At 40.1% G+C, this 27043-nt stretch overlaps 1 protein-coding gene across 2 annotated transcripts in view; it reads right to left on the minus strand.

Annotated features, from left to right (window-relative positions):
• Positions 1-27043, minus strand: part of FER (FER tyrosine kinase) — a 421941-nt gene that overhangs the window by 229740 nt on the left and 165158 nt on the right. For both annotated transcript variants that reach the window (XM_054031951.1, XM_054031950.1), the window contains one exon: positions 22877-22999. In XM_054031951.1, the coding sequence (XP_053887926.1) occupies positions 22877-22999 (123 nt within the window). The remainder of the gene's footprint in view (positions 1-22876; positions 23000-27043) is intronic.

The following is a 27043-nucleotide window of genomic DNA, read 5'->3' on the forward strand; positions in this document are numbered from 1 at the left end:
AGCTCCCCCCCAGAACTCCCAGCCCCCTACCCCCCCGCTCCTTGTCCCCTGACTGCCCCCTCCTGGGACCCCTGCTCCTAACTTCCCTCCAGAACCCCACCCCCTACCCAAGACTCCCTGTTCCTTGTCCCCTAACTGCCCCCTCCTAAGACCCCCCCCCAACTGCCCACCAGGACCCTACCCCCTACCTGTACCCTGACTGCCCAAAACTTTCTCCACTCCCCCCAAAAAGCCCCCCCCGTTTCTTGACTGCCCCCTCCAGAACCTCCCTGCCCCTTCTCCTGCCCCCCTTACCCTGCTGCTCAGAACAGGGTGTTGGGCTCTGTGCTAAGCTCCCCAGCACAACAAAACCCGGTCCCTGGCCCTGCACAACAAAACCCGGTCCCTGGCCCGGACCGGGTTGCAGGGGAGAGCTGCCCTTGTATCAGCACAAAGTGCTCTCGCTCCCGTTTTGCTACGCTGCATGGCAGTAACCGCTCCCAGTTGCAAAAGGGGAGGGCTGCACTTTGTGCTGAGACACTTGCTCAGAATGCAGGGCGGAGCTCCTCTCCAGCTGCTCCGGAGTCCAGCCCGGGACTTTCCTGCAGCCCTCCCAGCCGCTCCGGGGGAGGGGGGAAATCCCGGACATTGTGAGTGCTTTACAAATTCCCCCCGGACGCTATTTTTAGCACAAAAAGGAGGACATGTCCGGGTAAATCCGGACGAATGGTAACCCTAGATTTCAGGAAGGCAGATTTTGGTAAGCTCAGAGAGCTGATAGGTAAGGTCCCATGCGAATCAAGACTGAGGGAAAAAACAGTTGGCAGTTTTTCAAAGGGACACTATTAAGGGCCCAAAAGCAAGCTATTCCGCTGGTTGGGAAAGATAGAAAATGTGGCAAAAGACCACCTTGGCTTAACCACGAGATCTTGCATGATCTAAAAAATAAAAAGGAGTTATATAAAAAATGGAAACTAGGACAGATTACAAGGGATGAATATAGGCAAACAACACAGGAATGCAGGGGCAAGATTAGAAAGGCAAAGGCACAAAATGAGCTCAAACTAGCTACAGGAATAAAGGGAAACAAGAAGACTTTTTATCAATACATTAGAAGCAAGAGGAAGACCAAAGACAGGGTAGGCCCATTGCTCAGTGAAGAGGGAGAAACAGTAATAAGAAACTTGGAAATGGCAGAGATGCTTAATGACTTCTTTGTTTCGGTCTTCACTGAGAAGTCTGAAGGAATGCCTAACCTAGTGAATGCTAATGGGAAGGGGGTAGATATAGCAGATAAAATTAAAAAAGAACAAGTTAAAAATCACTTAGAAAAGTTAGATGCCTGCAAGTCACCAGGGCCTGATGAAATGCATCCTAGAATACTCAAGGAGCTAATAGAGGAGGTATCTGAGCCTCTAGCTATTCTCTTTGGAAAATCATGGGAGACAGGAGAGATTCCAGAAGATTGGAAAAGGGCAAATATAGTGCCCATCTATAAAAAGGGAAATAAAAACAACCCAGGAAACTACAGACCAGTTAGTTTAACTTCTGTGCCAGGGAAGATAATGGAGCAAGTAATTAAGGAAATCATCTGCAAACACTTGGAAGATGGTAAGGTGATAGGAAACAGCCAGCATGGATTTGTAAAGAACAAATTATGTCAAACCAATCTGATAGCTCTCTCTGATAGGATAACTAGTCTTGTGGATAAGGGAGAAGCTGTGGATGTGGTATACCTAGACTTTAGTAAGGCATTTGATACGGTGTCGCATGATATTCTTATCGATAAACTAGGCAAATACAATTTAGATGGGGCTACTATAAGGTGGGTGCATAACTGGCTGGATAACCGTACTCAGAGTTGTTATTAATGGTTCCCAATCCTGCTGGAAAGGCATAAGGAGTGGGGTTCTGCAAGGGTCTGTTTTGGGACCGGCTCTGTTCAATATCTTCATTAACGACTTAGATATTGGCATAGAAAGTATGCTTATTAAGTTTGCGGATGATACCAAACTGGGAGGGATTGCAATTGCTTTGGAGGACAGGGTCATAATTCAAAATGATCTGGACAAATTGGAGAAATGGTCTGAGGTAAACAGGATGAAGTTTAACAAAGACAAATGCAAAGTGCTCCACTTAGGAAGGAACAATCAGTTTCACACATACGGAATGGGAAGAGACTGTCTAGGAAGGAGTACAGCAGAAAGGGATCTAGGGGTTATAGTGGACCACAAGCTAAATATGAGTCAACAGTGTGATGCTGTTGCAAAAAAAGCAAACATGATTCTGGGCTGTATTAACAGGTGTGTTGTGAGCAAGACATGAGAAGTCATTCTTCCGCTCTACTCTGCTCTGGTTAGGCCTCAGCTGGAGTATTGTGTCCAGTTGTGGGCACCGCATTTCAAGAAGGATGTGGAGAAATTGGAAAGGGTCCCAGAGAAGAGCAACAAGAATGATTAAAGGCCTTGAGAACATGACCTATGAAGGAAGGCTGAAAGAACTGGGTTTGTTTAGTTTGGAAAAGAGAAGACTGAAAGGGGACATGATAGCAGTTTTCAGGTATCTAAAAGGGTATCATAAGGAGAAGGGAGAAAACTTGGTCACCTTAGCCTCTAAGGATAGAACAAGAAGCAATGGGCTTAAACTGCAGCAAGGGAGGTCTAGGTTGGACATTAGGAAAAAGTTCCTAACTGTCAGGGTGGTTAAACACTGGAATAAATTGCCTAGGGCGGTTGTGGAATCTCCATCTCTGGAGATATTTAAGAGTAGGTTAGATAAATGTCTATCAGGGATGGTCTAGACAGTATCTGGTCCTGCCTTGTGGCAGGGGCTGGACTCGATGACCTCTCGAGGTCCCTTCCAGTCCTAGACTCTATGAATCTATGAAACTTCAAGGCATTTTAGACTAAAATAATTGAATATATGCCTTTAAATTAAACCTAAAATATTATTTTAATCGATTATTTTAGTATTTATTTCCTTTTTTTATTTTACTATGTACAGTAATTTATATATGGGACAAATGCTCCCTTTACAACTTTTTCCATACAGTGAGATAATCCAGCCCTAACTTTTAATAAACTCTGCAGTGGCTCTACACAAGTTTAGGAGACACTTGCGCTAAGCAAGAGAAACACTGACCAACCTTCCATTAGTTAGAGTCAATTTGAAGTTAGGGCAGTTATTGGAATTAAGTCAATAAAATTACCACTTGTGGCTGGAGGATGAGGATGGAGTCTGTTCAGTTTGATAGCTCCCACTTAGATTTCTGTGACAGCTGCATTTTGGGGCTGTCAGAAGCTCCTACTTAAGCTAGCCTTTTTAAAGTTCCCAGCAGCCTATAGTTTGGAAGACCATAACCTCCTGCACTCACCTGTGAGAAGGCATTCGGCAAAATATTGCCTTCTCTAGCTGTCACCCAGCTGGCACAAAGCTATGGACCCCATTCCTAAACGAGGGGATTAGTATTACTATTCAGAAGCATCTTTTCTTCTTCTCTTTTTTTTTTTTGGTGGGGATCAAGGGTGGGCAAGAGAAAATCAGCCTATCAGTAAAAGGTCACAAAGGTTTCCTGATACAGAGGTTGTAATTGTAAGATTTGGCCTAAAGGATATTTCTCCTAGTCACGTACTGCACATAACCCCACATAGTGTCATGAGAACAGTACACTATGTACATACATATGCTGATTAGGTAATAGAACCTAAAGAGCAATACAAATTTCAGTTCTCAATATAAAACAAATTGATACCCATCCCTTCACCCTCAAAGTGTGCCAACTTTAAGAAAAAATTCAACTTCAAAATGTTAAAACCACCAAAGCAGGGTTTAGAGCAAAAATGAACAACTGATCAACAAGCTAGTGGGTGCTACTTTAACTACTATCAGGACAGACCCTGAAATTGGCATTTTTCAGACACTGAACAATGAAAAACCAAAAGCCTGTGATTCTCATATGTGACATTCAGAAGTAGTAAAAAGCTCTGGCAGTAATATTAATCTTAGCTATCCTCTTTTTTGTCATTATCTTAATACCATGAAGCATCCTTTTCAATTAAGCGAGGTGTTTATTCGAGTCATAACACTTTAATCAGAGGTTCATTTTCTTTGCTGACTCCATATACACACACACACACACACACATTTATTTGTAACTCTAATTCCTGCCTTTCATTCTATTGTCAAAGGTAAAGACCCTTCCCAAAATGTAATGATACTATGCTGAGATTTTTGTCTGCTGTTATTACTTATTCCTATGATTGATGAATGAGAAAATATTTCAAAAACATTATCAACTCATCATTTTCAGTCTGAGCTATAAATACAGAATTTATTTGTAAACCTAAATATTTAACAACTTATGCTGTTCTATTTAACAACTATTCTGTTAATCAACTTTTATAAACAACCTCCTTTATAGAATAACTAACTACAGGTTCAAAAGGGCAATAGTAACATATTTACCTGGTATTCAGGATTCAATATTTAAAAATAAACTCAATACGTTCATTTCTAGAACAAAGGAGTTCAAAAAGGGAATGTTTGTATGCAAAAATGGAAACACCACATATACTGCCCTTACCTCCTAAATATCTAAATATGGTCACCAAACAGACTAGACCGTTGTGAGCTCTGATGGAATCTACCCACTGCAATCTTCCAGTTGGAAGTTAATGCACCACTTAATTGCCTCTCTGCGGGGATGGAAGGGAAGATGTGGAAGTTAGAATGAAGAGGCATTAAAAAAATCACAAAGTTCCAGGGTAGTTTTACAAGTCTGACCAGTAAACAATTTTGGTAAATACTGTTGAAACTCAAAGTCCATGCAAATATATGTATGCAAATGTGCTAAATGTCAATTTGCATGTAAAAAAAGCTCAAGGTGTGCATACAATTACTGTACTACTATACATGTTACACTGTAAATTATTAACATCATCCTGCTTTATGACATGATTATTCTTCCAGGCTTCTGGAACGAGCCCTCAAAGCCCCAATTCCAGAAAGCACAAAAGCATGCCCTTAACGTTTCGCACATGCTTAACTTCCTTTGACTTCAATGGAATTTATGGACATGTTAAGTGTTGTTTTAATTAGGGATGCTTTCCTGGCTTTGAGATAGATGAGACGAATCGTAGGGAAGACGGGAGAGGCTGGGGATGGGATGAGGGAGCCATGGCAGTCCAAGCTCTGCCAATGCAGCCCAAGTGTCCTGCACCCTGAGCTCTGCCAGTTCATCCCAACCACCCTGAACCCCAACCTTCCTGCACCCTCCTTTCTGCCAGTGGAAGCCAGCCCCTTTGGCGCCCCACAGCTCTGCTAGTGTGCCCCAATATTGCATTAAAGTTACTAATAAGCGCTGGAAAAATATGTACTCTATGGCACAGGATACAAGCTCTGAAACCTCAGTGTTTCTCAGAGATAGGGTACATCTATTAGATAAGGATGAGAGCCTCTTTTTCTCAAACATACAACTGTCAGTATTTTGCAACAGAAATCTGTCTGTAATTTCTTTGGCCAGCCCTGCCATAACGCCACTTCAGTCATTGTGAAACATGACCAGGAACACTATTCCACTATAACATAGGGCAGGTCTGCACTACAAATTTACATCAGTGCAGCTGCACTGATGCAGCTGGGCCACTGTTGCACGCCTCGTAATGATGCTCTAAGTTGACAGGAGAGAGCTCTTCCATAAGCTTAATAACTCCACCTCTGCAAGACGTGGTAGCTATGTCAGTGGGAAAAGCTCTCCCACTGACATAGTGCTGTCTACATAAGGGGTTATGGTTGGTGTAACTACATTGTTTGAGGGTGTGGATTTTTCACACCTGAGTGACATGGTTATACCGAAGTAAGTACGTAGTGTAGGCCAAGCAATAGTTGTCCTTAGCTCTAGGCATTGTATGCAAGTTGGATTATAGGAGGGGGGAAGTAACAGCAATAAAACATCTGTATACCAGGGAGTGAAGACTTCAGAGAGATATACTTGTGGTGGGGAAGCCTGTCTACTGTAGTGGGGAGGGGCCAGTTTGGAGGGGGAGACTACGGTACAGTAGTGGGGAGGGGCCAGGGTGGAGTGGGGAACGCATGAAATGAGTCAGAGGCATGGCTGAAGAGTGCCAAAGCAGAGCTGGTGGGATGCAGCTGATGTGCATGGGGGTGGGGGCAGCTGGCTCAGTAGATTAATTGCAGGACTTGATATGTACAACTGCATAAATGACTCCTAACAACAAGAACAAATCTAGGGGAAAAACCTAGGAAGCTCAATGGCAAAAAACTATAACTCAGAGTTAAGATTGCTCAGTGGTATGTTGTTCCCTTGCAGAAAGTTGAGCAAAACTCAAACTTCTGAAAACCAGGCAGGGCCAGCTCCAGGTTTTTTGGTGCCCCATGCAACAAACAACAACAACAAAAACAGAGTGCCGCCCCTTGAAAAGATCTGCCCCTTGAGAAGTGCTGCCCCAAGCACATGCTTGGAACGCTGGTGCCTAGAGCTGGCCCTGAAACCAGGAAACGTAGAGTTAAGGTTGCTCAGGCAACCTTATCTCTGCTCTCTTTCAGCAATGCCCCAATATGTATTGTTAACACATACACACCTTTACTCTGTCAACCCACAGTTGCTGAAATATACAAACTTTTCATTCTCCTTTTACCACCCATTCACTCTCACCAACAGTATTCCCTCTAACACTATTAAAGGAGAAAAGGGGGGGGGGGAGGGGGAGAGATTGCTTACTTCATGAAATCCTGTGGGTGAAAGTGAATGAGTTTGAAAAGGAGGTGAAGAGCATGTATATTTCAGAAACTGTGGGGTTGGCAGAGTAAAAGGGTATGTGTGTAACCTGCCCTCACACTCTAAACACAAGTAAGGGTTCACAACTGTAGACTATGGTCTAGGACTGAAAATACACATAAAAGTCCTAAATTTTACAACAGTTGTATCATATAAGAAGGGCAGGAAGGAAGAGGAATACAATGAGCAGGTTTCAGGGAATATGATTGAGAAAAGGAAACTTGCAGTGCAGGATTTGACTTTTTAAATAATTATTAGAAACAATTAACAGTCCTAAATCAGGGGAAAGAGATGACATCTGCAAAGAATTAGGAAGTCACTTAGGCAGAGAAGCTGTTTGACACAGTTAAACTCATTGTGCTATATTCTGGCTCTGGATACACAAACAGTTTGCAATGGAATCATTGAAAGCCCTCATGCAAAGGCCCTATTTTGATAGTTATTTTATAATGGGCATATTAAAGGTTTGACTTATACAAAAGCACAACAGAAATTCAGTTTTGCACACTAAAAATCTGTACTTAAAAGACCCAATCCTATGATATGTATGTGTGTACAATGTATATTTTACATTAAAATTATCTGGCTGACTTAATTGCTCTTTACCAAAACTTTTTTTTTTTTAATTGAAATAACTTATTTCACTATAAGTTTTTAGTTAGTGGTTTTCTCCCAACTCTCAAAACCTTTTCTTTTTCTAATTGTTTAATATTTTATTGATCTTAACTATCCATATATTTTATCTTATTGAAAAAGCCTAATTTCCATCTCTCTCTACAACTACTTTGCTCACTTTCCCTCCTCTCAGATGGTTCTCGAAAAAGAGCTCAGTCAAAACACATCTAATATTATTTTCTATTTTCAGCCTGAATTCAAGAAAACGCTTTTTCAATATGCAGCCTACACACTGATGTGACAGTGTCTCCTCATTTATGTCCCAAGATTTTGAACATTCACTGTACATGCTGGAAAGGTTGCTAGTTTAATATTTCTGGGGCAGGCTTATTTTCACTGGACAGGTTACTAAAGAGTGGTATGTAATTTGTTTGCTACAATGAAAAATATATTTGATTAAAATATGCTTCTTGTTCCACACTTGGATGCCAGCTGACTCTGAAATCCTCTAAGAATGATATCTTCTCTTAACTATTTTTATCATAAAACTGATGTGGAAAGGTATATGAGAAGAGAGGACAACAGGTTTCTAATGCAAAGGTCACACCAAGAGTTACAACCACAACTGGCCACAAAATAATTGGATATAATACATTTCTTGCTGCTTATTGTTAAGAGAATTCTAACAAATTTTAAGTGTCTCTGATATTACAAACCATTTCCAAAGACTCAGAGAAGTCTCCTCAGATTTTTAAAAAAGGCAGCAGCCATCAATCTCTGAATTAATTTCACATAAATAAACTGGGCATGGTACTAGGCTTGTGTATGGACAGAGGGCAACTGCAGTTTCTCATTCCCACATAAAAACACAAAGAATTAAAGCTACAAGCTACCGTTATCTTAGGGACACTTCTCTCATAACCTGCAGAAATCACTAAAGTTGATCAATGTTATAAGGCTGAACTGAACCCCTGGATCTGAACAACCCTGAATTCTGAGAACGTTAGGATAGAAAAGTAAACATTGTAGCTCAGATCCATCTCTACTACTGTATTAATATAACAAACAGGTCTGGTTATAGGATCCCATTATTGGGGGGAGGAGGAATGTGGATAGTTTAGGGCCGCTGGATATGGCTATTGCAAAAAACTTCCAGGAATCCAGGGGCTAGTCCCTGGAGTTTTTAAAAAAGTAATATTTGGCTACTGTGTCAGTATTTTGCTGTGATTTGTAATTTTTATAAAGGATGAATTGTGTACATAATGTACATATTTTGGCCTTTCTGACAATAATTTGGGGGCTCTTAAAGTTCATTTGGGAGGCAAATGTCCTCTTCCCCCCACCATCAAGGTAGTCAGGGTTTGTTAATAAACTAAGGCATCAAAGACCAACAGTCACGGACTTATATTCAGAGTCCAGGATGAAACTGGTGAACCGGTTGGTAATATGCTCATCCTACACTGGTATCAGATTTTTAAAAAATCATACAGTCACATTTATGACACAGAAAACACTGCTATACTGGCAAATGACATTGCATGGAATAACAAATTAGATGGCAAAAGACCGACTTAAGAGTCTTCAGTTACTTTCATGAGCTGATAATATATGTTGGTCCTTTCCATTAACATATCATCTTAGGTATTAAAATTCCCCACTCTCCAGTGGGCAAATAATTCCCTTAAACGAGATAAGATATAAATTTTAAAATCCATATGCATTCACATAACAGGTATTTATTATTATATTGAGAGAATCAGAGAATTTTGTGTGGGGAAAAGGACATCTTGTACACATCAATGGGTTTTTATTTACACCTCTACCCCGATATAACACGAATTCAGATATAATGCGGTAAAGCAGCGCTCCGGGGGGGCATGGCTGTGTGCTCCGGCGGATCAAAACAAGTTCGATATAACGCCATTTCACCTATAACGCAGTAAAATTTTTTGGCTCCCGAGGACAGCGTTATATCGGGGCAGAGGAGTATTTGTTTTTTAAAAGGATCTGCCAAGACCCAGGTAAACCAAAATCAGAGAAAAGAGATCCATAAATTCCCAGGCCAGAAATAATCATTGTGCTCATCTAATCTGACCTCCTGCATAACAGGTCATACTTCCCCAAATAATTTGTAGAGCATATCTTTTAGAAATCTAATCACAATTTTAAAATTGCCAGTAATGGAGAATCCACCATGACCCTCAATAAACTGTTCTAATGGTTAATTACCCTGAATGATTTAAAAAAAGAAAAGAATATCTTATTTCTAGTCTGAATTTGTCCAGATTCAATATCCATCCACTGGATCATGTTATACCTTTGCCTGCTAGATTGAAGAGCCCATTATCAAATACTTTTTCTCCATGTAGGTACTTAGAAACTGAAATCAAGTCCCCTTTTAACCTTCTCTTTGTTAAGCTAAACTGAATGAGCTGCTGGAGTTTTCACTATAAGGCATATTTTTTAATCCTCTAATCATTCTTGTGGCTCTTCTCTGAACCCTCTCAAATTTGTCACCGTCCTTCTTGACGGTGGACCACATAAATGAATTGTGGACAATATAAATGCACACAGAATTCCATCAGAACATGTGCCAGACACAGAGGCCTAGTCTTCACTTACCGGCTGGTCCGGAGGCACGCCATCGATGTTCTGGGATCGATTTATCGCGTCTGGTTAAGACGCGATAAATCGATCCCGGATCGATCCCGGAAGTGCTCACAATCGACGCCGGTACTCCAGCTCGCCGAGAGGAGTACGCGGCGTCGACGGGGGGAGACTTCCGGCCGCGTCTGGACCGCGGTAAGTCCGGAGTAAGGTACTTCGAATTCAGCTACGTTATTAACGTAGCTTAATTTGCGTACCTTAGTCCGAAGTCCGGACTAAGTGTAGACCAGCCTAGAGATAAAATAACCTCTCTACTTCTACTTGAGGTACCAAGTCAAATACCTGACAGAAGTCTAAGTATATTACATCAACACTATTACCTTTATTAAGCAAACTTGTAATCTCATCAAAAAAGATCTCACATTTGTTCGATGGGATCTATTTCCCATAAACCCATGTTGACTGGCATTAATTATATTACCCTCCTATAATTCTTTATTAATCTAGTCCCCTCTCAGGCACTCCATTATCTTTCCTGGTATAAGAATGTCAGGCTAACATTCTTATGACCTCAGTCATCCGGTTTAGCCTTTTAACGTATTGGCATGTTAGCTTTCTTCCTGTCTTCTGAAACTTCCTCAGTATATCAAGAATTATTGAAAAATCAACATTAATGGTCCTGCAACCTCCTCAGCTAGTTCTTTTAAAACTCTTGGATTTGGACATGCTGATTTTAAAATGTCTAACTTTACTGGCTGCTGTTTAACCCCCTCCTGAGGTCCTAGCAATATGGAAAAAGTGTAATCATTATCATAGGATATGACTGTTTTTTTCCCCCCAAATACAGAACAGAAATATTTACTGAAGACTTTTCTGCATTAATATTGACAATTCTACTACTGTACCAATACCCTTGTTTTTTTCTTTTTTGTTCCTAACATACTTCAAAAAACTTCTTACTGTCCTTAACTCTGCTGACCATAGATTTCTTCTTGTTTTCATTTCCGTCCCTTATCAATTTTCAAAAATACCCAGTGGAAACTAACAAAAATGTACTAAATGTTAAGTGTACGTTATCTGCTATGTAAAGTAATATCTATTTACAAAATGTTAATTCTGCTGTTAGAACACAATAAGGTAGAGAACTGTTTCTGTGACACAACTAACAGGCAGAAAGAGAAGAACCGAAAAACTCTGAGTACGCTGGCTACTTCTGCCCTCAGTCTTAGAATGCTGAACTCAAAGGTATGCACTTGGCCCCCATCAATTACTGTTCAAAAAACACTCAGGAGCTGCAAGACTAGGCACACATCTCCCACAAGTGGGCCCTATAGAGGCAATGTCACAAGGCAAATCTGATTCACATTTCTCAACTTCTCATTTTCTTTTACTTTTATCTTCATTGACTTATTATTATTTTATTTTCACATGCCTAAATCACTAATATTCTTGTATTAGATTATTCATATTTATGACTAACTTAGGTTCCTATCTTGCAATTGGCTCCTTGCAAGACGGTGGACCACTGACCCCATATGGAACCCCAACACTAGTTGCAGGATCAGAGCCTTATTCATTAACATTCCGACTGTTGCTGCAAGATGGCCGCATGCTGTTTCTGTTTTCTTTGACATCTAAAAGTATTTTAGCATCAGTATTCTTTACATTTTTATGGCAATTTCCACAAGCTCAGAAAGTTTTCAATACCACTCTGAAGTTTTGTCAGTCAATACCAAGCAGGTGAAATATTACCATCAATATTACTTTTGTAAAATTTTTCAATAGTAACCATCAATAGCAAATACATAATTTAATTTAGTTTACAAAAAAAGTATAGTTAACTGCAGTCATGACCACTGAACTCAAACTCTGTTCCTAGGGAGCAAATAGTTCATTTTTTATTTCTGATTTCCTTGGTGGTTCTATTCTCTACATGCAAGACCACATCCACATCTTCACACAGATCTATTATTAGTCTACAAAATCTATCTCAGCAAACTTCAAAAGCTCATCGATATGAGGTTTTGGGCAGTCAGGGTACAGGTAGGAGGTAGGGTCCTGGGGGGCAATTAGGGTGGCGGGTGTCTTAGGAGGGGGCAGTTAGGGGACAAGGAACAGGGAGGCTTAGGTAGGGGGTGGGGTTCTGGGGGGCAGTTAGGAGCAGGGGTCCCAGGAGAGGGCAGTCAGGGGACAAGGAGCGGGGGGAGGGTTGGGGGCTCTGAGGGGGGCAGAAAGTGGGAGGGGCAGGGGTGGGGCTAGGGCAGGGCGGGAGCGGGGCTAGGGCGGGGCTCCTCCCGTCCTCTTTTTTGCTTGCTGAAATATGGTAACCCTATTTTAAGGAAATGATCAAATGTACTTTGCAGAGGTTGCACAATGCAGAGCACACCATCCAATAGTATGTGTCAGAGTACTCCATGCGGTTTCCTAAAATAAGCATGCCTGAAGCTTCTTCACTGTCCCCTAACGGTTTGAAACCCAGGTCATAGCTCCAAAATGATTAAAGGAAAGGGAAAGCACACAAAGAAAAGTGATTACTTTTATTAATTCTGAAGCCTTGCAATTCTTTATTTCATAATTTATTTTGATCTAGCAACTAAGTTTTTATTAGAATCAGGGGGTGGGGGGAGTTATGTAGAGCCAATAGATCTGCAATGATTTTTTTAATGCATTAAAATGTTCTATACTCATTAACATTTTTATTCAACGTTTACTACAATATTGTCTTACTGTCTGGAAATGCTGAACTGGAAGTACTTTCAAAAATGTGTTAATGGTTGTCTAGTTTCACAAAGTTTTTGTAACTACTGGTGGCTAAGATCCCACTTTCTAAATTCTTGCAGTCATACGCATCAATGAATCACAATAAATATAGCACATGCCTTCTACATCAACAGTGCACTAGAGGAGCTATTTATCATTGTGACACTGGCAAACCAGGGACCTGCTCATGCCAAAGTCCCCATGCCTCAAATGAATATTGACAAATACTCAACTGAACTCAGCCTGGCTCGTTGTGTGTTAGTATTGTTAAAACATGTATTAGAATTACAAGAATGTGTTTAGACTTGATTGACTTCTTGTAAGTTGCTACATGCATTAATCTCACTTATACAATCTTTAAGGTGCCACCAGACTCCTTGTTGTATTTGAACATTGGTATTGTAAGCTTCTGTAACTATTTAAGTCACCACACAAGAGAGAGACTAACTAGCGTGAAGCGTCCATCTGCAACCAAAGGTGTTATATCCTGCCCAACAGGGAAGGTCCTTTTACACCAGAAAAAACAAGGAGTCTGGTGGCACCTTAAAGACTAAGAGATTTATTTGGGCATAAGCTTTCGTGGGTAAAAACCTCACTTCTTCGGATGCATAGAGTGAAAGTTACAGATGCAGGCATTCTATACTGACACATGGAGAGCAGGGAGTTACTTCGCAAGTGGAGAACCAGTGTTGACAGGGCCAATTCAATCAGGGTGGATGTAGTCCACTCCCAATAATAGATGAGGAGGTGTCAATTCCAGGAGAGGAAAAGCTGCTTCTGTAATGAGCCAGCCACTCCCAGTCCCTATTCAAGCCCAGATTAATGGTGTTAAATTTGCAAATGCATTGGTGTTCTTCCTGAAAACACCATCCTGGCCACCATGGATGCAGAAGCACTTTACACCAATATTCCACATGAGAATGGACTACAAGCTATCAGGAACAGTATCCCTGATGAGGCCACAGCATGCCTGGTGGCTGAGCTTTGTGACTTTGTCCTCACCCACAACCACTTCAGATTTGGGGACAACTTATACCTTCAAGTCAGTGGCACTGCTATGGGTACCCGCATGCCCCATACTATGCCAACATTTTTATGGATGACTTAGAACAACGCTTCCTCAGCTCTCGTCCCCTAGTGCCCCTCCTCTACTTGCACTACATTGATGACAGCTTCATCCTATGGACCACGGAAAGGAGGCCCTTGAAGAATTCCACCTGGACTTCAACAATTTCCACCCCACCATCAACCTCAGCCTGGACCAGTCCACACAAGAGATCCACTTCCTAGACACTACAGTGCAAATAAGTGATGGTCACATAAACACCACCCTATACCGGAAACCTACTGACTGCTATACGTACCTACATGCCTCCAGCTTCCATCCAAGACACATCACACAATCCATTGTCTACAGCCAAGCCCTAAGATACAACCGAATTTGCTCCAACCCCTCAGACAGAGACAAACACCTACACGATCTTTATCAAGCATTCGTAAAACTACAATACCCACCTGGGGAAGTGAGGAAACAGATTGACAGAGCAAGACGGGTACCCAGAAATCACCTACTACCGGACAGGCCCAACAAGGACAATAACAGAACACTACTGGCCATCACATTCAGCCCCCAGCTAAAACCTCTTCAGCGCATTATCCACGATCTACAACCTATCTTGGAAAATGATCCCTCACTCTCACAGACCTTGGGAGGCAGGCCAGTCCTCGCTTACAGACAACTCCCCAACCTGAAGCAAATGCTCACCAGCAACTACACACCACACCACAGAAACACAAACCCAGGAACCAATCCCTGTAGCAAACCTCGTTGCCTACTCTGTCCCCATATCTACTCCGGCGACACCATCAGAGGACCCAACCACATCAGCCACACCATCAAGGGCTCATTCACCTGCACATCCACTAATGTTATATATGCCAGCAATGCCCCTCTGCCATGTACATTGGCCAAACCGGATAGTCCCTCCGCAAAAGAATAAATGGACACAAATCAGACATCAGGAATGGTAACATACATAAGCCAGTAAATGAACACTTCAATCTCCCTGGTCATTCTATTACAGATTTAAAAGTCACTATCATTGAACAAAAAAAACTTCAGAAACAGACTTCAAAGAGAAACAGCAGAACTAAAATTCATTTGCAAATTTAACACCATTAATCTGGGCTTGAATAGGGACTGGGAGTGGCTGGCTCATTAACAGAAGCAGCTTTTCCTCTCCTGGAATTGACACCTCCTCATCTATTATTGGGAGTGGACTACATCCACCCTGATTGAATTGGCCCTGTCAACACTGGTTCTCCACTTGTGAAGTAACTCCCTGCTCTCCATGTGTCAGTATAGAATGCCTGCATCTGTAACTTTCACTCTATGCATCCAAAGAAGTGAGGTTTTTACCCACGAAAGCTTATGCCCAAATAAATCTCTTAGTCTTTAAGGTGCCACCAGACTCCTTGTTGTTTTTGTAGATACAGACTAACACGGCTACCCCCTGATACTTTTACACCAGATAGACTATTGTGAGATATTAAAGAGACTGTTGTTCTGCAACCCCACCCCCACCCCATGGAGAGGAGTCATGCAAGTGGATTCTTCCCATCAGCTGAACTTGCAGCTCAGAGCACATTGAAGGAGGGGATTAAAAAACCTCTAAAAAAAAAAAAGGAGCTAAAAAGATTACTATGCTGCTTGGACTCTGGAGGGCAAGGTTTCTAGGCATAAGCAAGGGATTCCCAGCTGGTTAGCCCTAAGGACAGAGAGCTTGCTTATTATTGAAACTTCTATTACTCTTTGAAACTTAAGATTGTAACTCATTTATATATCTATGTTTACCTGCTTTAACCTTGTAAATAACTCTCATTTCTTTTTCCTATTTAATAAATCTGTATATAGTTTATTACAGAATAGGCTACGAACACTGTCTTTGGTGTGAGATCTAAGGTGCAACTGGCCTGGGACAAGTCACTGGTCTTTTGGGACTGGGAGTAACCTGAATATTACTGTGATTCTTGGAGGGAAGGATCATCTATCACTAAGGTAGGCTCACTTGGGTGGCGAGACAAATCAGAATATCCCAGGGAGCTGTCTGTGACTCCATGTCAAGGCTGTTATAGTGCCTAAGGAGTTTATACTTGGTAATTGGCTGGTGAAATCAAAGTCTAGAACTCACAGCCAATTTGGGGTTTGTATCCTAGTTCTTAATAGTCTCTCAGATTGGTACTCATGCTCCTGAGTAACACCAGGTGACATGACAATCATCTTTTCCCAGTAGTGGCTACACATCTGTGTCAGAAAAGGCTGTGTTGTGACAAGATTATAAATCCTCTGTGAACTGATATCAACATCAGCTGGTATAATACTGCATTTTTGTAAATGTTAAAATGTTTAAGAAATATCTGAAAAAATTGCAAAGTTCCATAGTCACTTCGGATTGTTTTCAAAATTGTAAAAATATTTGAATATTTTCTTATTGTTTAAAGCATTAAAGTTGTATTGTCAAAGTTGTATTGTCTGCCAGGACATAACCCGCCATTAAAGGCAGAATAAACTTTTATAGCCCCCCGTGTGATGACTTGTAGCTCTAAAAATTGTATATACTGTTTCATTTCGTAAAATGTTCCATTGTCAATTAATTGCTAAATCTCAAAAAAGAGCCCCTAATCACATATTACACTACTATTGGTAAACAGTACTTCATGTCCCATAGATTATGGAATTATGAGAGAACTGCTAACTTTTGTAGGAGTATTCAGAAGCGCTCTCATGTCATTTATGTCTGGAGTATAATTTGCTGATAGATAGTAACATCCTTCTTCAACTGTGGTCATCAGAACTGGACATGGTATTCCAGTAGCACCAGAGCCAAACAGTAAAATAATCTCTCCTCTCAACTGAGATTACTATTTATGCATCCCAGGATAACATTCGCTCTTTTGGCTACTGTGTCCCATTGGGAGTTATGTTTAGCTGATTATCCATTATGACCCCCAAATCATTTTCAGAGTCACTGCTTTCCAGGACAGAGTCCCCCATCCTCTAAGTACAGTCTACATACTTTGTTCCTTGATGTATACATTTACATATTGTTGGCTTGTACCCAATATACTACGCAATCCAGATTGTGCTGAATCAGTGACCTGTCCTCTTCATTATTTACCACTCCCCCAATTTGTGTGTCATCTGCAAACTGTATCAGTAATGACTGTTTTCTTCCAGGTCATTGATAAAAATGTAAAATAGCGTAGGCCAAAAACCAATCCTTGCAGGACCACACTGGAAACACGCCCACTTCATAATTTCCTTTATAATTATATTTTGAAACCTATCAGGAACCTGGTTCTTAATCCATTTAATGTGTGCCATGTTAATTTTATATCATTCTAGTTTTTTAATCAAAATGTCCAGTAGTACCAAGTCAAACACCTTACAGATGTCTAAGTATATTATATCAATACTATTATGTTTATCACTCAAATTTATAATTTCATCAAATTATCAAATTAGTTTGACAGGATCTATTTTCCATAAACCCACATTGATTTGCATTAATTACACTACCCTCCTTTAATTCTTCATTAATCGGGTCTCTTATCAGCTGCTTCATTATCTTGCCTGGCACATCCTGATGTCCCTTTTTAAAAACTGGCATAACATTAGCTTTCTTTTAGTCTCTTAGAATTTCCCCAGTGTTACAAGAGTTATTGAAAATTTACATTAATGGTCCTCCAAGATCCTTAGCCAGCTCTTTTAAAACTCTTAGATGCAAGTTACCCAGACCTGCTGATTTAAAAATGTCTAACTTTTATAGGTTCTTTAAAACATCCTCCAGCGATATCAGTGAATGGAAAGAGTGTCGTCAACACCATATGATGAGACCATATCTGTTTTTCCTCAAATACAGTACAGAAATATTTACCGAACACCCCTACCTTTTCTGCATTATTCCTGATAATTCTACTATGTTCCTCTAGTAATGGACCAATACCATTGTCAAGATTCTCTGTGTTCTTAATATATTTTTAAAACTCCTTCTTATTTCCATTAACGCTATCGGCTAGAGATTTCTCATGGTGTAACTTTGCTTCCATTATCAACATTCTGCAATTCCTAACGTCTGATTTACATTCATTATTACCAACTTTCCCTTTCTTCAATTAGTTTTTTATAATATATATATACACATACACACACACACACACACATATATATATATACAGATACACACACACATGTGCGTGATCTGCAATCATGACTACTAAACATCTGGGGAATAATCTGAGTGTTACAGAGAGGCCAGAAGGCAATGATTTGCACAGGTAGTGGCTGTTATCAATGCAGAAACAAGGATATATTAAGTTAGCCAGTCTGATATTGCTGGATGGAGTAAAGCGATCAATACCCAAATCCTTCAAGACTTCTCTGTAACCTCATTAATTATCGGAAAAAACAGGAGTCAGGTATCTGAAGAAATAATGAAATCTCGGCTGAAGCTACCATGTTCTGCCTTCTTGGTACCAGCAGGTACTGATGCTTATATTAGCCACATCTTTCTAGCAGGGTGCAACAAGCTCCACTGGTAAGGTTATCTTCCCCTTCTCCTGGGTCTCCAAAACAGAAAGAGACAATAAGTCTTTCCTGAACTGTGGCACATTTCAGTTCTAAAAACTCTGCTATTTGAACTAGCAACTTCTGAAACTGTCTACAATCATCAGGAAGCTACACCAATGAGGATATTAAGGACATTAACAGAAGATACTGTACTTTCCTTATCATTAGCAAAAGACTGGTTGATATCATCTTGTGCTTCATGCCTATTTACCTTGGATAAGTAATTTTGAATGCTATCCAACAGCGAAGAAAGATGGACAGTTTAAGAACCGAAGAGGAATTGGCACCATGTAATAGATGAAAGCAAATCAGCACAAAGGAAGTCACATTGTCATCACAAGAGGGAGAGCCTGATAGATACTAGGGACCTGGGACTGCCTTTGTGACCAACGAGGAATCAAAAACCAAGTCCTCCAAGAATTGCCAGCGGGTCCCTGAGACAAAAACTAGCACCATGAAAATCCCTGTCACCAAAATTGCCTTGATAGCAACAGACGCAAACAACAAAGTAATTTTTTTGACACTGGAAATACAGGACAAAGTGTTCCACTGACTTTGTACTGAATGATGGTAAAAGACCCTGCACCAAAAGTTTCTGCTCTATCATTTTAGGAAGCTCAGAGTTTGAAAACAGCCAACTTTATCCCTTCACAGGAGTAGGCCCTTGACTTGAGGACAGATATAAGGGCCTAGTTTAGGAAAGACTGGAGTAAAGTGTGCTTGTCTTTTGGTGACTGAGGCATAATAAATTAAACACAATGAAAAATGACTGAATAATGTCCGTCACCAAGGCACACCAGACAATGTGTAAGTGCATCCATCTCCAGGAAGGCTAAGGGGTATGAGATATACTGCTTAAATTGTTTCACCCCACACTGGTCTTTGGGATTCAGACCAGATAGGATAACCTGAAAACATGCAGGAGCTGTTTTGGGAATGCAACTGTACAACAGCACAGAAACGAAACAAAAACTTTTTAAACAATATACAATTACTAGTAAGAACTAGTAAATCTACTAACACTACTAAAATATACTACTAGTACAACAAGAAAACAAACCAAGACTCTAGGAACAGAAGGAAGTTTCCTATGCCCACAGCTAGTCACACAAAAGGAGAAACTGAGATGACTGGGGACTGCACAAACCTTTATAATCTCAAAGAAGAATTTTAATTATTCTTCAGTGTGTACTCACAAACAACAGTAGAGTTTTTTATTGTAGGATTGCTCACAAAGTAGAACAGCGGTCATAGCTCTTTTACAATTCAAAAGTGCGTAGATACTACAATGATGAGTATAATACAAAACCAAAAAATACAGAAACTATACAGAGCATTAAATATCTGAAACAAATAGATAAAGAATTACAACAATGAACTCAAAGACTGAAGAAAAAAAAAAGATATAATTTTGGGCTCTTCAGTCTTAACAATATCCCTTTAAACCAAGCAAGTTAGTTTGAACACATTTACTTAAACTTCTAAAATGAAATCATAAGCTTTGTCATGTAATATTTAGATAGCAGTATTTTATGTACATTATATTAGTCTTCAATTCTGCAAACACTATGAACAGTAACCTAGAACATTTTGTATTTTCTTCTTCCTACTTGCATCAGTCTCTTATAAAACCTTAATTTCTAAATTTAAAGCACTCTCTGAAATAGGGCAAACAAGTACGTCAAAAGAACAGAAGGAACCTCCATTTACATAGCAACTTCAATAACTGTTGAAATTACTTAGGAGTTAAGCAGAATAGACACATGACTTCACATCTAAACTAGACAGTGCAACTGAGGTCAAGTGTTAAAGTGTTTTCAATAATTTTAGATCCATTCTACTGAGCAGTTATAAAGGAAGGTAAAATTATAATCATACACACGTCTTTGTCTTGAACTGTACCTTTCTCTAAGGTGACACAGAATTAAAAGTTTCTCTAGAAGGCCTGTCTTAACTTTGAAATAACCTAGGTCTGCCATATAAATTCACAAATGCTTAAACCACTGAATCTTCATAAGAGACGTCAAGAGTGTATTCATATAGAACAGTAGCAATGTGTATTTAAAACTGCAAGTTGTGACAGAAAGAAAGGCCCCCAACACAAAATTTAATCCATCCCTTCAAATCTTCTCAGCACACACAGGCAAATATAAAAAATAAATTCTTGTTGGGAGCAAAAATAGAAACATGCTTTACTTTCTTGTGACTGGTATTGCAAAAGATCTGAGATTATGGTTTAGGAAAGTGATCCTGAATTATACATTGTCATTTTACAACATTTATAGAAATCATAACAAAGTTGCTTTACAAATGTCTGAAACTAAATGTTTTTCTGACTAAGCACAAATGGCTATTTCAGAACTATGTCCAGAGTTGAAATGGAAAGATTTAGTTCTTAATTATACAGGGCTGGTTGATGTGTGAGATAATGGCTGAATGGATACCAAAAACCTAGCTACTGGAAGGAAATATGAAGATTGTTAGCTCTCTCAAATTATGCTTAGCTGATAAGGCCTCAGCTGGAGTATTGTCCCCTCTTCCAGTGGCGTAGCCAGGATTGCAGCCGAGGAGGAGCGGCGGAGAAAAAAGGCACCGGTCCTTCAGTGGCATTTCGGCGGCCCTGCGCATGCGCCAAAATGCCGCCGAAAGACGGAGTGGTGCATGCTCAGGGCCGCCCGCTTCCCCATCCGGAGCGCTGTCTGGGGCACCGAGACCCCCGGCCACGCTCTCAGGGCCAGAGTCCCGGCCGGAGCGGCGGCCAGAGCACCGGGAGCCAGGCCAGCCCGCGGCCCCGTTTGTGGCCACCCAGAGCGCCGGGAACCAGCAGGCCAGCCCGCGAAAAAAAAAAAGAAAAACCCGGAAGCAGCCGAGGAGGAGGGGGGTGCCCAGGTGGGCGGGGGGTCAGTGCACTGCTGCTGTTACTACTCACTTCATCAACAACAAAAGAAGTTTCCTCCCCCGACTGGAACTCGTCCACCTTTCCTCCGGCTCGGACCGCAGCTGCTCATGCCGCCAGCCTGTAGCGAACTTCCCGTCCCCGGATAATGGCAGAGAAGTTTTCAGGGGATGGGGCGTTCGCTACAGGCTGGCGGCGTGAGTGGCTGCGGTCCGAGCTGGAGGAAAGATGGATGAGTTCCAGTCGGGGGAGGAGACTTTTTTTGTTGTTGATTAAATGAGTAGCAAGAGGGAGGAGACAGCGGAAGGACCAGGAAGCGGCGTTGAGTGAAGGACCCAGAAGTGGCTCCGAGTAAGTATGAAAATTAAAAAGGCGCCACTTTTGGGGAATGTGGTCAGGGGAAGCGGCCACTTCACCTGAACCCCCCTAGCTACACTACTGCCCTCTTCTGAACGCCACATTCCAGGCAAGATGTAGACAAATTGGAGAAAGTCCATTTAAACAAAAGTGATTAAAGGTTTAGAAAACATGACCTATGAGGAAAGATTGAAAAAATTGCGTTTATTTAGTCTGGAGAAGACAGAGGAGACATAACAGTTTTCAAGTACATAAAAGGTTGTTACAAGGCGGAGGGTGAAAAATTGTTCTCGTTAACCTACAAGGATAGGACAATAAGCAAGGAACTTAAACTGAAACATGGGAGGTTTAGGTTAGACATTAGGAAAAATTTCCTAACTGTCAGGATAGTTAGGCACTGGAATAAATTGGCTAGGGAGGTTGAAGAATCTCCATCATTGAAGGTTTTGAAGAACAGGTTAGACAAACACCTGTCAGGAATGGTCTAGTTATTATGTAGTCCTGCCCTGAGTGCAGGGGACTGGACTAGATGACATCTTGAAGTCTCTTCCAGTCCTACGCATCTATGATTCTATGACTATGTAGGCCTCTTATTGTATGTATAGCGCTTTATAAGATTTCTTGTTTCCATCTATTCAACAATGACTTCTTGACTATAAGGTGAAGTTCAATTTCAAATTTTGATTGAAATAATGCCACATTTAAGACTGGAGAAAGGAAGAAATACTTAGATCTGGTTTTCAATGTGCATCAGTTTATGGAGAAGGAAACCAATCTCATGGTCTATGGGTTACTGAGCCAGGAACAGATTCTACCTGGAAGGTCCAAAAAAGAGGGAAGAGAAGAATGAAGTATAAGAAAGCTTTGTCAGACTCAGAATGACATCCTTCCAGAAGGATGGTATGTGGTACTTGTGATGCAGACCCTGGAGTGTGTTAACTGGGATGAATCTTCAATGCTCTAACAAAAAAACTGTAAACAGCTCAGGAAGCTACAGAGTAATGAGCAATAATGAGTTATTAGTTAAGTGTTTTGGAAGCTAGAGTAATCACTTAAGAGGAACTGAGGAGTCTGCTATCTTGAAGAAGTCAGTGAAGCACTAACTGAATGAGATAGTTCTGATTAGCCTACAAACTGCTTAAAATTTCATTTATAATTGCAAAGATCATGGTTTAAAAGGTTAAATGAAATGCAGCAAAATGTTCTATTTAACAAAATACATAGGATATATGCATACCTTAACAACAGGATTCAGCAGAACTACACCTGATTTCTTAGTAATTACTTGTTTTGTTGTGTAATGATGGTCTATAAGCTGAGGAATAGTTGGAAACCCAGTTCCTTCAAATCGGTACTGATTCTGCAAGGGGGGGAAAAAAATCAGTTTCAGAACAGCTCCAATGAGGAAATGCAAAAGATGCAATTAGCAACTCTTACCCATGAATAACAGGAAACAGAAAAGTTTAATTTCATAGGATTAAATCTTGGCCTCACCCAAGTCAATACAAAAACTTCCAGCGACTTCAATGGGACCATGATGTGGGTCATAACGACTAGAAAAAATATCTATTCATTCAATTAGTGTAGCATGATAAAATAAATATAGATCTCAACTCTTAAATTAAAGCTAGAAAGAAGGAAGTCCTTGTGATTCAACAGATGGCACAGCAGCAGTAACTTTGAGACATATTAAATAAAAGGATATGCAATTAAATAGTACCAAGTTAAAGAACAAAAAACATTTATTTTAAGACCACATCTAAACATGTAAAGTGTATAAAATAAGCATGTATTGCAAAAAATATCTTTGAAAATCTAAAACACACGGTAAATTCCAGCTCTCTAGCTCAGAAACAGAGCTTGAGGAACAGGGGCCAAATCTTAATTCACCGTGCAATGTAGTCTCCAGGCAATGTGTGATAAAAGTGGCAAATGATTCACTGGCACACAGAGAATTAAATTTTTGGCAGCTCTTTAATAATAATAATAATAATGTGTGACCAGCACAGTCTTCAATAGTACTTAGATAAAAGCCCAGCCACCTCCATACTTCAGAAATGCTGAGTGAGATGAAAGGCATTTTTGTCTCCCCACACTTCTGTCCCTCTCTGTTTTTGCTATCATTCTGTCTCTCTCTCTCTTTTTCATTTTAAATATTAAAAAAGTTCCTGCTGTGGCTACTGTAACTCTCTTGCCATCATGCTGGAATTGTGTAGATTCTTTTACAAGCTGTACTTCCTATCACAGAATGTCAAGAAGCATTGTATCTGTAGGTGTGGAGAAAGAATGCAAGTGACATAGGTACACTAGTGGCTGCAAGGGCAGTGATAAGAGATTTTGAAAATTCTTTGGGAAAAAACCTGTACTGCTCAGTTCAGCCTCTTACAGTCCTGAATTCTGTACAGGATTTCAGTGACTAGTATATGGGATAGGCTATTTGTGCCTCTATAAATTCATGGTTATCTCCATTTATTCCCTACTCAGCACTTTCCTCAACACAAACATTGCCATAAACAATGTGGCCATAAACATTTAGTACAAGTAAAGCCAAGGACTGGAATAGTAAAAGTGATGTAAATTGAGATTCAGGTTAATTTGCACTGATGGGCAAAGAAAATTAACTAATACCGTTAAAGAATTGTTTTTAATCTACAGTAAAATACTTTACAAGTACACTCAGTATACTAGGGCTCTTAAGGAAAATGACTTTTTGGGAAGTACAATAACTGCCTGCCAAAGGTATTATCATTTTTTAGGCAAGCAAGGCCAGTTTGAACAGATGAACATTCTCACTGTATCATCCACTGCTAACTGCCGCTCATCAAACACAAGCTGCTTGTCTGTACTTTCAAGGCCCTTCGTGGGGATTGGTCCTGCTTTGAGCAGGAGGTTGGACTAGATGACCTCCTGAGGTCTCTTCCAACCCTGATATTCTATGATTCTACCCGCACCCTACCTATCATCTCTCATTCACTCTCAAAATGTTGACCCTGGTCATCCCATGATGTCAACCTCTGTTGCCCATTTCTAAATTTTCAAGCAAGCACCTTCATGCTTTTTCCTATGCTGCCCTCACACTTGGTAAGTGTGAAACAGCCACAAAATCACCTCATTATTTTCCTTCAAATCCCTCCTGAAAACTCATTTCTTGTGATGCCTACAGATAAATTGACAAGTTAGGCTGCTGGAATGCAGAAATCACTGCCTAGTATGCTGACCAATATTGTTGTGTTGTTTCTTTGTAATTCCTGCCAATCTTTCTATTCATAACCGTGTGTTTTCTCCTATCTTATACGTAGGTTCTAAGCTCTTTGGGGCAGGAACCATTTTTTCTTCTGTTTGTACAGTGCCTGCCACAATGGAGTCCTGGTCCATTACTAGGGCTCCTAGGCGCTACAATAATACAAATAATTGAGAATAATTTGAAAATTGATTAACACTGAATGACAGCAATGTAATTAGATGCTTAATAATAGTCATTCTTATTCATATTCACAGGGCTAAACTGATGACCAAATTTGGAGTCAGGAAGGAATTTTTCACCAAGACTTAATTGAAAGGAACTTGGACTTCCTTTTTGCAAATATCATGGAACAGACAAAATTCATTACATCTAGGAGGTATATTCTCAGATCCATCAATTTCTTTACCAGAAATTTAGTAATCAGCAATTTTAAGTATTAGGACATTTTTATTAATTATTATTATTATTAACTATTTGTATTGCAGTAGCTCCTAGGGGCCCCATTCATGGACCGCTGTAAAAATATGCAACAAAAATTGGCCCTGCCCCAAAGTGCTTACAATTACTTTTTAATTGCTTAAATGGATTTAAGAATTTAACCTTAGACACCAAAGTCTGAAAGTTTTCAGAATAAGATATTAATTGTTATAAGAAGTTGGCACCCATTAGCCAAAAGAGGTGCTCCTATATTAACAAGTGTAATATCCACTGAGGAGGATAAATGGCCTCTGTAATTAACCGTAATATATTCTCTATATTTCATACTTTTAAAAATATGTATACTTTGGACCCTATAGTCAAAGTTGTTTTCTTGAGGAAATATTTAAATTTATAAAAAATATACACTCATTTCTTAAAAGTTCAGTTTTAGTTAAAAACAAATTAGCAATTCCTATTTGTTTTTCACAGATTGCCTGACAAATTGATTAGTCAATGGCTGCATCTGACCAGTTCAACATTTCAAAACACTGGTCAAATCAAACAGGCTATTTAAATAGCTGGACCACTGCACTGTTCTAGAGTCTTGGATTCAGAGGCAAATTCACATCAACAGAGACCAGGCTTGTCAATGATATGAGACAATGCTGATGTTGTTACACAATGTGATGGAGGTTTCAGCCTCCCCCTTTTATTCATGTGTGGTCGCAACTGGGGAATCTAAGAATCAAATCTGACAGCTGAAAAGACATACACCAGGCCCTTCCACTGAGAAACAATACCACACAGAGACAGCTATTCTAGCTAGGGATGGCAGGTGAAACTGGAATGAAAATGCAAGGAGATATTCTTATCCAAGAATAAAGAAATAGGAAATAACTTAGATCTCTGGGGATTGTGCACACAAAACTAGGAAAATTCATGTAGTTTTGAAAATGTCTTATGCTTATATTTTGATCTATCATTTGGAATGTATGTTACCAAAGAGAAGCAAAATAAAAAAATAGTTTGTGTCATGCTCATTTGTATCCTATTTGTGAAATCAGACATACGAATTAATATAACAACTAGTGATCACATGCCCATTTCCGATAGGAAACATCAAGAAAACTGGCACTGGAACAATACAAGAGTCCTAGAAAAAATGACACTGAAAAAGTGAAAATGACAGGATTGTGATATTGATGCAAAGGAAAAAATATTTTTCTCATTTGTGTGCTTCAATTGTTTTGTGAGTTTCTGAAATTTCTTCAGGCAATGTATCTCTACACTTGTGTGGTATTAAGTAGTAGTGGGTAGTGGGGAGAGAACATGAAAGTGAGAGATGCTGTGTAGTAGTCTCTACATCTATAAAACTGGTAAAAGCTAGGAAATTTTATGTCAGTGCACCCAACAATTAAATAATTCTTTACAAAGGAATCTGATGGAGTTGGCAGCTAAAATATCACTATCCTGCTATATATCATTGCAAGACTTTCAACAGCATATTTTTGGATGGTTTTGTTATGGAACTATCTGAATACAGATTATCTTTTATCAAGTCCAGCTCTGATGCAAAACTCAGTCACTAAAAATTCTCTGGGTTTTCCCAGTAGCCATTATACTTTTCTATTCTCTTTAATACCCAGGCCTTATTAGATGGAGGACTTAGTAGCACTCTTCCTTCCAATAGAAGAGTATGGATAGCTTCTTCTGAGACCAACACTAAGCCAAAACTGTCTA

This window comes from Malaclemys terrapin, chromosome 6 (assembly GCF_027887155.1).
Source record: "Malaclemys terrapin pileata isolate rMalTer1 chromosome 6, rMalTer1.hap1, whole genome shotgun sequence".
In the NCBI taxonomy this organism is placed as follows: Eukaryota; Metazoa; Chordata; order Testudines; family Emydidae; genus Malaclemys; species Malaclemys terrapin.